The sequence below is a fragment of the Passer domesticus genome, chromosome 1, assembly GCF_036417665.1.
Source record: "Passer domesticus isolate bPasDom1 chromosome 1, bPasDom1.hap1, whole genome shotgun sequence".
NCBI classification, from domain to species: domain Eukaryota; kingdom Metazoa; phylum Chordata; class Aves; order Passeriformes; family Passeridae; genus Passer; species Passer domesticus.
The window spans coordinates 28,633,491-28,645,854 of NC_087474.1; the positions used below are offsets into that span (position 1 = coordinate 28,633,491).

General features: G+C 36.2%; 1 protein-coding gene across 3 annotated transcripts in view; it reads right to left on the bottom strand.

The window, feature by feature from the left end:
* CRPPA (CDP-L-ribitol pyrophosphorylase A) overlaps positions 1-12,364 on the bottom strand; it is a 107,624-nt gene that overhangs the window by 88,092 nt on the left and 7,168 nt on the right. For all 3 annotated transcript variants that reach the window (XM_064411343.1, XM_064411344.1, XM_064411341.1), the window contains exon 2: positions 11,489-11,768. In XM_064411343.1, coding sequence (XP_064267413.1) covers positions 11,489-11,768 — 280 coding nt within the window. The remainder of the gene's footprint in view (positions 1-11,488; positions 11,769-12,364) is intronic.

Consider the following 12,364-nt stretch of genomic DNA (forward strand, 5'->3'; position numbering starts at 1 on the left):
ACTTTACAGAGTCTAGTCATAAATGAGCAAAGCCTTCCATCCCTCTAACACGACTTCTTTTCACTTTTTAATTACAGCAACAATACTTTTCTTCTCCATTCATAGCCTCTGCCTCCCCTGAAATTCATCTTCCCTATGCTATCTTCTCAGTTGTCTAGTAGCATTTAGTAAGTGTATATTTTATGTTTTATTTCTTTAATACTTAAACCATCCCAACTAACACTTCAATGTTTTAATATTACTTAGGAATAGGCCTGATATGAGACAGAAAAACATGCCTCTGAGTGCTAAGTTTAAAAGAATGTTCCTATTCTTAAGCTTTTACATGTTTTCTCAATCCTTTATTCAGACTTGTTTTCAACTCTGACAAGCAAAATAGAACTGAAGCAAGACTCACAAATAATTTAGCCACTCTGCCTTAGAAAAAAATAAATTTGGCTTGCATATATACACTGAAAATAGAAGTACATTAGAAATACATTTTTATAATTCAAAGGAGCTAACTTCTTTGAAACTGTATGCTGGAGATGGTGGGGCTTGTCACACTTAGTAGGACAACTATATCCATCTTGGAACACCATTAAAGTCAGTTTTATAACTGTGAACTTGGTAAACATACAAGCAGTTTTATCTTGCTTTTCCATGAAGACAAGAATTGCATTCGGACACTGGTGAACTACGTAACAATAACAATCAATGTTAATTTAGACAAGCTAGGTATCTAACAGTTTACAAATATGTCCTGGAATGGTTTTTGTTGGGTGAAAGACTGTTTATATGTTTCCAAACACTACCATCTCATAAGGATTTCAGTCTAAATTAGGTCTGGCTATGAACCAGCAAAAGAAGCTCAGAATAACTATGATTAATTTCTTCTCATTTTTTTTTCCATCAAACTGTTTCCACATGTTACTGCAGGGAGAGTATTGTTTTACACAGATCAAACCACTTTCCAGGAAGGGCATTCACAGCCATCTACAGTATGAAAAAAAATACAGAAATAAACACAGTATCTCTGATACATGAAACAGGTAGAAACTTGCACTTCTATTCATACATTTGCATTCAAACTAATTGTATCTACAGTAATCAACATACTTCAGACATACTCAGTAATTACCATTTAAGTTAGAAGAATTGTCTCTACTGAAAGATTTCCTATTTCAAATTTATCAAATAGAACCTTCAAACAAAATTCAAAAAGTTAATTATAAGATTAAAATATTTCACATATTTAAGAGGATGTTCTTTTCAGATTCCTTCTATATCTAATAAAACAAAGGCATATAACCTTTTTGTAAAATAGAGCAATTAGAGAATTACTTCTAATAAACATTTAAGGTATAGCATTAAAATACCATATTTTAACCTTATCGCTTTACATTTCTTTTTTTCACTTTTCATTTTCTGTATTTTGTATCCAGCTCTTATCTAGGACTACATTTTCTTTCTATAACCAAAATTCTTAATCTATGAGAAGTTTTATTATTCCAGTGCAGAGATGCAAGATTTAGGGTATTTCCTCTTCCAATCTACAGAAATCCTAGCAAAACAACTATTCAAGGGACAAGATTTAGGCAGAAACAAAGTCATGACACAAACCATAAACCACCATGCCTATACAGAAGTGCAGTTGAAAGCAACTGCTCAACCATGTGAGCAAAGTTTTCTAAACTTAGGTGTGAACGCTTGTTCAAGCCCAAACTAGCCAAGCTTCCAAACTGAACTAATACAAGCCTGCACATAGTCCTCAGAGTTCATAACCTCATTCTGCATCCAGAACCCACCTACTTTCTGGATAGCAAGGCAAGGCAGCAGCTTGGTTGCATAGTTTCAAATCAGACCTGTCACCATCTGCCCCCATAACCCATTCTGTAAAGGTCGTGTCCAAAAGACCCCCCAAACCAGATGCACACTTCTCTCGAAGGACCAGACACAGCATGGAGTCAGTCAGGACTACAAGACAAGCGAGATGACTCAGTAAAGAACAGCACACCACAATAAAGGTAGAGGTGCTCTCATTAGCATGCAGAAACATAAATTTGAGTCCAGGGCATAGCATATTTTCACCCACACTCACACCCAGACTCTCCCATGTAGCGTAGACATAACTTATGTGACTGTGCTGTGGTGGGGCCAGGATTTCTTCTACCTATTCCTTCTACTGACAAACAAGCACAATCTGCCACCTGGGCTGTGTATCCATTAGAAATTAAGTATGAAGGAAAAGGATTACCTTCTTTCTGCAAGGTATCTTCTTTAACAAAAAGAATAATTCTTAAATTATCTTATTTTGAATTTTGGGGGGAAAAGAAAAAAACCCAAAAGATAAGACTAATAATTCTCATGGCTATGGCATGTTTGATTCTCATTAGTGAGAACTAGGATTTCTTTTATGTAGGCAGTATCACCAGCCAGTGCAATTTCAGCTATCTTGACACATTTGCACTGGCAGCTTTTAATTGCCCAAGGAGAGAACTGGTTGAAATGTTAAACAAGCCTAGTCTTACACAGATATTAAACCTAATCATCAGCCAGACAAAAAGAAGGTTAATTAGAACACATGTAAGGAGTTTTGAACACTAGGAAAAAAAGGCTTGTATGCTAAACTTCACCTAATTTCCTTCAAGTCTGTTTACCCAGCTGGCTAGAAGCAACAGTCAAACTCACTAAAATTGGGCACATGTTAATCTTAAACCAACACCAGGAAGGAAGAAGTTATAATTGTGTTTATTCCTAGCTGAAAGAGAGGGGATGTTTAATCAGAAATTTAATATACACTTTGATCCAATGTTAATGAGCTGACACTATGTTGTACATTGAAATGACTTCAAAGACATAGGATGCCTTAAACAAATGTAATGTATATTTATGACACTGTTTAGAAAAAGAAAACATTTCTTCTAATGAGGTCACCTTTATCAGAATATACTATCTGAGTAACTGGGGAGAGCCCATGTATATCAAGACATGTCAAAGCCCCAATTAGTTAGAGCAAACTAAGGAAGATAACAGCAACTGTTGCTCAAAAATTAAGATCACACATGTTCTTTTTTACTTTACATAATTTCTGTTCTTTTGTATTTAAAGCATTTACTCCTAAGCATCAGTAAATATTGTTTTGGCCTGATCAACCACATGTTAAATTCTAAAAGTTTTTCTGTGGAACAAATAAGATTTCTCAGAGAAAATAGAAAAGATTCCCCTCAAAAAGACAGAATAATAGGAATACATAAATGAAAAAAAATATATAGATGTTTAAAGTAGAAGAAAAAAGCAGAACTAGATGTATCACAGGCTACAATTTTTCGACACACAGCATTGAAACGAAGCTCAAAAATGTACCATAAGTGGAAAAGATGTAAAACCAAATACATAAGCACTAAGGAAAAGGGAAGAGTGGTACTGCAAACAATGACACGACATTTATTTGAACATTTGATTTCATATCAAAATTAGGGGGGTTTTTTTAAAACAGACTGAAAGTAAGTTGTAAGAATGTCATTTATGTTTTTCTTGTATCATGAATTACTGACATAAACTTTTAAAAAAATAAAGCATAAAATACAAAAGTTTTACGATGAACTTTTATGAACCAATATATAAATTTTTGATGTGTCATATAAGTTACATAGCATTTCTTCTAGTACATTCTTTATCTGTGCATTCCTTGTGGGAACCTAAGAATGGTCAAGGAAATTAGTGTTTTCCACAGGTACAATAGCACAGTACATTACAGAAAATGTTTTTTGTCATATTAGCCAAAAAAAGTCTTACTACTTTAGTCAACATATTTAACTTTTTCTTTTTGTCACAGTGTAGTAACTGGAAATGTTTAACAACATGCACTCATTTAATTTTTTTTTTCTTCTAGATACATTTTTTAAAATATTTTAAGGTTTGGCATAGAGTCTGTATAATGCTATTAACAATTTATATTAAGTATATGATACACAACACACATGGCATCCCTCACCTAAAGAACAGTATGTGCTGGTGCAGAGTTTCAAGACTTCCTTATGACCTCTTTTTTCTTTTCAGTTGTCATCAATAGTTGTACATTATAAACAATTACAATGGATTCTATAAGATCTATAATTCGGTCTAAGCATTTCAATTATTTCAAACCAAATCACATGGCCAGTAACCCACCATCAGTTTTCAATATTTTTGGAAGCATTTTAAACCATACTTACAGCTTTACATTTTGGCATGCATTCAACATAACTGACAATAAGATGAGCAACCAGCACTTTCTTGTTCTAACCCGTGCTATACTGCAAATCTAGGTGGCAAAATTTAAAAAAAAATCTGCTCTAAAAATTAATGAAACACAAACCCAATCTTTTTGCCACTAAAATTAAAAAGACTACTTATTTTATTTTGACTACAGAGTATTACCTTGCATTAACAAGTAATGAAGCACAACTTAGTCAGCAAGACATCTTTCATACCCCAAATACTGATTTACATTGCAAAAAGCAATCAGTGAGTGTGCACTCTGCCACAAAGGATTTTGCATATTACAGTAAATCAATATAAGGACGAGTTAGCACTTGCATTCAGTGGAGCAGAAATCTTGATGCAACTGCCACAGGAGTTAAAATTGTTTTTAGGGGGTTTATACTTTAAGAAGGATATTTTACCTCCAGACAGTGTGCATCATTACAAAATCAACATCATGATGTGAAGGATACTGATCCACTGCATATCATTTAACACATGATTTGCATCATTTTAGGAAGAAGAAAAAAAATACTCAACGTGTTATAGGAAGGCTCTTGCGCAATTTAATCAACCAAATGCAAAACTGCAATGTTTAATTAATAACTCTTTTTCCCACGCATACAGTCCTGAGCAACCAAACCCCAAGGGCACTAGAGTTTGTGGTCACACAGTGCCCTAAGCAACTCTGCACTTGCTTATCAAATGTCTTTGCCTCATGAACTGGCTCAGCTGCTTCTCTCAGGACTGCTCGTGCCTCACCTTGCAGCAAACCTTGGATTCAAGTTTCTTTCCCTTACAATCCATTAATTCAAAATTTCAAATCATCTCTTTATATAGGCTTCATCTAACACTTTCTGTTATTCAGGGCCTTATAATATGGATCACTACACCTCACCATGTCAGTTTGGATCAAATAGTGACTTTAATATATGTATATGTGGATTTGATACCTCACAAATTCTCTCCTACATGCTCCAGGGCTCAAGGCACTTTTAGTTCTTTCTGTACTACAGCCCACTTACTTCTTGGAAACAGGAGGATAAGCACAGAACCAGTCCAGCAAACTATTACAGCATATGAAACAGGCCAAGTTGGCTCTCAGAAGCTTCACCTAACCTGCAGGGCTGGTGTTGTCCTTGCCACAACCACCCAGATTAGAAACTCAGCCAAAATGCAGCTGGGAACATATCTGCTTCAAAACTCAGATAATCTTTCTTTTCAATGCAATATTTGGCAAAAAATGGTAAAATTTACGTGCCTAATCTTCATTCAGAGAGGTATGGCTAAGAACCTCTTCCATATCTTGGCATGTAGGAGTTGCTAGAATGATCCAGGGCCTTTATTCAGCTCCTCACACATGTGGGTAAAGATAAGATTTCCCTTATTTTAAGGAACTATTCTTTAAACATTTTAGCTGCTGCAGGAATGAGAAATCTGAGTGCTAAATAGACTTATCTTTGCTAAAGGCTGCTTCATTTCCCAAATGTAATATTGTTTTCTCAGATAAAGGATATAGATTTTAACTAGCCTCAAATAAACAGCAGTACCATATATTTTGTTTCTCTAAATTTAAAGGGGGTACATTTTATAGACATTACATTAAAATGACCCCCAACAACCACTTAAGTACAGGAAAATATGCTCAAAATTTATTTTCAGAATAAACTAATCCTATCTAAAAAAAAAAAAAAAAAAGAAAAGAAAAAGCAATGTGTGTAGACTTCCAGAAATTAAAAATTGGTGGATTAAGCCACCTTTTAAAAATACTGGTTGTATTAGTACTAGGCTGGTTCTATTAGTACAACATAAATGATGCCAAGAAAAAAGGGAGACTGTAATTTGAGTTTCTGTGTATGATTTATGTATTTCAGTTGGGTGAGTTGCATACTTCATAATAAAAGTGATTAATCAACTTAAATTGAGACTGGGAAATGACAGAGCTGTTTTTCCCCTACCAATGCCCTCCCACCATCAAACATTACATCTTGTTAGGACTAAGACTACAAATATTTACTAACAATGCATTAGCTCTCCGTTCAACACAGGAAACAATTAAGCAACAATTAATTTGGTTGAAAAGGTTTTAATTTCCATGGGAGCAAAACCACCATAAGCTATGGAAACATCACTATGCTTTCAATAGTTATCCATTAAAAAGGAAAAATGCATTGTATACCTGTTACAGCAAAACCACACTGCATTTCTTCACACATTGAGGGCTGCTAAGGAGCTCCTGATCTTTACAATAATGTAGAATCATAAAATAGTTTGGGTTACAAGGAACCTTTAAGGGTCATGTAGTCCAGCCCTGCTGCAATGAGCACAGGTGTCTTAAACTCTGAGTGAGATCAGGTTGCTCAGCCTTGTTCAACATGACCTCGAATGTTTCAAGGCATGGGGCATCTATCATCTCCTTAGGAAAACTCTTCCTGTGTTTCACCACCCCCCTGCAAAAAAAAAAATTGTCTCTATCTAGTCTGAATCTACTCTTTTTTAGTTTAAAATCATTACCATTTGTTCTATTTCAACAGAACATGGTACAAAGTTTGTCACCATCTTTCATATAAGCCCCCTTCAAGTACTCAGAGGCCACAATAAGCTCTCTCAGGAGCTTTCTTGTCCAGGCTAATCAACTCCAACTCTCTCAGCCTTTCATTGCAGGAGATGTTCAATCCATCTGATAATTTCTGATCATCTCTCCTGGATGTGCTCCAATAGGTCCACATCTTTCTTGTGCTGAGGGCCTCAGTGCCAGATGCAGTACTCCAGATGGGTTCCCATGGAAGTTGAGTAGAAGGACATAAACACCTCCCTGGACCTGCTGGCAACAGCTCTCCTGGCCCAGAACACAGTTGCCTTTCTGGCTGTAAGTGCATACTGTCAGCTCATGACCAGCTCTTCATCCACAAGTACACACTTTTCTGAAGTGTCCTCTCAATCCTTTCATTCCCCAGCTTTTACTAACACAGGAGCTTGCATGTGGCCATGTTGAACCTCAGTGTTCACACAGGACCACTGCTTGAGCTTGTTCAGGTCCCAGTGCATGGCATCCACCCCTCAGGCACACCAACCACACCACTCACCTTGGTGTCATCTATATATTTGCTCAGGGTGCATCTGATCCCAATGTGTCTGCATCTGATCCCAATGTGTCTGCATCAGCCATGAAGGTATTAAAGAGTACTGGTCCCAGTATGAACCCCTGAGGGACACCACTTGTCACTGATCTAGAGCTGGACATTGAGGTGTTAATCATTACCCTCTGAATGCAGCCATCCAACCAATTCCTCCTCCACTGAACAGGCCAACCATCAAATCCTTCTTTCTCCAATTTTAAGAGAAGGAGATTGTGGACAACTTCGTCAAAGGCCTTAGGGAGGACCAGAGAGACAACATCCATAGCTCTTCCTTGTGCCACTAATGTAGTCACTTCATCATGGAAGGCCACTAGGTTGGTGGAGCAGGACTTGCCCTTGGTAAAGCCATAATGGCACTCTGCAATCCCCTCCCTGGCCCCTATGTGCTTTAGTAGAGTAACAGAATGTTGGTCTTTAAATGTTATTTTATTCTTAAATGGGCAAGTAACACCCCAACAATTCATTAATAATTATTTTTACATTGACATTAATTACTCTCCTAAAGTACAAAACTCATTCCGTTCATGTCAAGATGGTCATAGTAGTATGTCATCAGTTCTTGATTCTGATTTTGCGCAAGGGTCTGACAGGACAGTGAGAACACTGCAAAGCACCAAGCATACAATGAAAGCAGAACTTCTGAGAATACAGGCAGAGGATAACTTCAGATGATCCAGTGTATAAATATGAGTCAAAAACAATCTTGTCATTGATGCAGCCCTTGCAGCTGGCTAAAATCAGTCTTTGAATATAACAAAGAGGACAAAGACCATGTGTAAAATATTCTATATATGGCAAAAATAGGAGATAAGAAAACAAAAAGATCCAAGGGCAAAATTGCAAAGAAAGGTCAGAGAGGGCAAAACCAATCCAGCATTATCCCCATTCAAGTACACTACACCAGATCTTATTTATCCACCCAAATCTTCCTTTACTGTCAGTGAACAAAAAAGGTGGTTTTTGGTTTGCCACCACCAAGTTTTGATAATGTAACTCAGCAACCATAGCAAAATCAGTGGGTGAAACAGCATCCACAGGGGTCTGTGTTTTCTGCTCCAGCAAGAGTGATAATGGCAGCACGAGAGGAACAGACTGGGCACAACACGTAGCGTTTTCTCTCTGGGGGTATTACTTTCACTGACTGCCTCTGATAGGAGTCCACAAGACTGAGTAGCACTGTACAGCTGTGTTGGCATGTAAGATTTGTTCAGGTCCTTGCTAAAGCTCAGAATAAAGTAATGATGTTAGACAGCTTCCAGAAACCAGCTTTTAAGAATGCCATTTTGACTTAGTCCTTTCAACATAACATACTGTACTTTCAAATCTAGTTTATGTTAACCAGAGGAAAAAAAAGTCTTTGGATGTGCCTACTTTTTGTAAACTCTCAATAGCAGAACTGACAAGCTCCCCCCCACCTTCCTGATTTCTTTTTCATGTAAGCATTTTTCATTTTAGTTATGTTGTTTAAAATGCAATGTTGGCACTGAGATATTGCTAGAGGCTTTGGACTGATGCCTTCTGAAGCTTCCACTTTTCCCAACTTTTACTGGCTGCAAAGAATTTGTTTCTAGAAACATATAATTTTAATTGCAAAATTATCCAAAAAACATAAATGGAATTTAATTGGTTACAAAGTAATATTTTGACATAATCAAGGAGTTGTTTGCGGGGGTTAAGGCATAATTTATTAGTTCTGGTTAAGGTACACATTTTTATTCCCACAGGCAAATAACAAACCGATTACTAAGTGTAATAAAGCAGTTTATTTGTCTGACAATTGGCAGCTAGAAGTGAATAACTTACTTGATCAATTGCCATTTTAAAGAACATTAAAACTTCTCACAATTATGTTATCTATATGGTATGCAGACATATAACAATACAGCATTAACCCCTATTAACATAAGTCATTTAATATGATGTTTCTGCCAGGTTTTGTACCTTTCTACATAATGCAAGAGGAAGTAATTACTTTTTACACTGAAAGATTGAAGAACTGACATCCTTTTAGATATGCAAAGAATTTGACCATAGGAAGAACTAAACATGATAGCTGCTCCAAATCAATTTTTTTCTGATATTCAAAACCATGCATACCAGTTTTGAGAAAGTCAGAGTTTTCCATTTAGCTCTTCAGAATTCTGTAGTTCTCAAGTGGAAATAACCACCTGTCTCTGGGAAGGTGGTTTTCCAATTTGTTACATAAAACAATTCTTCCCGTCTTCCTCAATTCAATTACTTTGTCACATAATATCAACAGCAGCCAGCTTTTAGAGACTTTTAGCACACATCTCTCTGATGGCCCAGCCTTGCTGAAGCCAGTGGATCTCAGCCAACACAGAAAGCCACCACACACATTTCAGTCAAATGTTCTGCAATGGAACAGACTTTTATATACGTACACAATCACCTTTTTGAGATCAAATTATACTTCAGTGATCCAGGTTAGGAAATATTTACCAGTCAGAAGTTCAGATGAACTAGAACACACTGACTTGAGAAGGTCCATGGAGACTGCCTTGGTTCCCCCTACTTTTTTACTTTAAATATCTTACGTTCAATTAAAAAGAAAACCAGGAGAAAATATTATATTAAAATCATAAAGCTTTCAAGAAAAATTGAACATGTTAAATTCAAATGAGATATGATATACCTTAACATGCAAAGACAACACAAGCACATTCAGAAAAGTTATTCTCATTTCAACCCAAAACCAATACAATTAACTCCATTATTCTACCACTCTCAAAGAGTCACATTTAAATCCTCTTTACAGAAAATCAATTCTGAAATGCTATTTTGTGCTAAATAAGAAAGAATTTTAGAGAGGTTTTTGACCTAAGAGAATTTAAGTTTTAATAACTGGAAATCTATGTTCTAGATCATTGAAAACTATAGTGCATAGTTTCTCTTTTATTGCCATTTCTTATTAAGCCTATCTAAAAAACTACAGGCCGACTAAGAAGAGGCTCAATATATTAGATTTGCAACATCATGTTTTGAGAGACTTGATGTGATTTGATTTTCATAATGATGCTTAAGGTATCAATAATAAATATTTTAACAAGCTGTATATTCCCCTATGAAGGTGTAGGAGCACTAAGGAAACACCACGGTTCATTCTCTGGACTCATTATTCCACTGTCCAAGTTGTGAACCACCTGTCACATCTTTTACCACATTTTTTGGAGAAGACAAGCAGTGGTACATTTTCTTAGTTTTCTAGTACCCAAACAATCTGCTATCACTAATGACTGCTATCACCTCAAACCATGTCCTTGAAGCAGGGAAGCATTATGCATCTCATTAATGGAGAATTCAAGAACAAAGATAGCAAATTTTGCAAACAAGCCTGTGGCCAAGTCATGATTTCCTACATCTCTGACTTGCACAGTTCATCTAACAGTTCCTCCTGTTGCTAGTGCATTCCTCTCCTATCTCCTTGCATAACACAACTCCTTACCAACTCTTTCCCTTCATATATCACTTACCTTCTCAGCAATATTTTTGGTTTCTGTGAGTAAACCCAGTCCTCAGATGCAGTGTTAAAAAGGGGAATATCCACCCTACAGCTGGAGGCTTCCCACTTACCCTGTTTTCCAGCAGTCTGCAATGCTTACAGGTTCTAGAACAATTTAGCATTAATACAGAGACAGCTCTTTTGCTGCTTATTCAGGATTTGCACATACATTTGAGATGAAAGCACAGTCTGCAAGTCAATCAATGCAGTATACACACTCTTTGGCTATTATTAAGTAATCACTAACAGAACTGCTCTAACATTAGGTGATAATTCTACATGGAAAAAGAGGTAAATTATTATTACATAGTATCATTACATAACCTACCTTTCAACTAACAAATTGCTGATTGATTCAATTGCTTACTGACAGTCTCCATGGCAACAATTATTCCCTGTATCAAATAATACCAGCAGCATTTAAAAATGTCAACCTCCTCCACCTGACCTCTGCATAATAGGAAATCTGGATCTGTTTTACTTTAAAACAAAACTCATCACACATCAATAAAATCTCTAGAAAATTCCTGATTTATCAATCATGATGATTTTAAGCTGTTCAGTATAAAGCACACTACAGAGTTCCATGCTGTATAGTACATACCCCATGTTCTTTAGCAGCCATAACCACTTTTGAAACAATATCTTCTTCAACAAAAGGCCTCACAGCATCATGGATAATCACTACTTCTGGCTTCTGCACCAAATGGCTGGAAAATTCATTCTCTGCAAGCACTTTCAGTCCATTGAATATTGACCGGTGACGAGTTATTCCACCTTCTACTACTGTAACTCTTTTGTGGCCATATTTTTCAATGATAGTCTTCATTGTTTCAATATTTTCAGGAGAGACCACCACAATAATGTCTGATATCCAACTTATCCTAGAAAAATCAGTACAAAACCAGAGAAAGTAGACATGAATGACTAAATAAAAGGGGAGATATATGAAACAAAGAAATTAATAATAACAAAAAAATCAAGATGGCTAAATAAAGCACCTCTCAGTACACCCAAGTTCATGTTTTTGCACTTCACTCCTTAAATGAGAGCTATAACAGAAGATTTATACCAATGACACTGGAGTTCTGGGAAGGGACTTGTTTCCAACAACCACTTTGCAGAGGGGCACATTCTGTTAACTTCAAAAGCCTTGAAAACATTTCTTATTCCAGCATAATTCCTAACTTCAAATACAACTTCTAAATCAAACAGGAACTTTGTTAATCAGTTTCTAATAAACTGGTAAATCCTGTTGCCTGGCATACTCCATGTTCCAGTGAAACACATGGTGTACATGGAAATGAGACAATCAAGAAAAAGTCTGAAAAAAGACCACTATCAAAACAGGCATGAGCATTAATTGATAGAATGGTAATGAATGAAAACTGTAACACTTTAATACTGACAGGAAACATTACACAGACAGTTTGAAAAATTCATATATATATTCTTAAACACAAAGGTTTCTGCTGTAGGA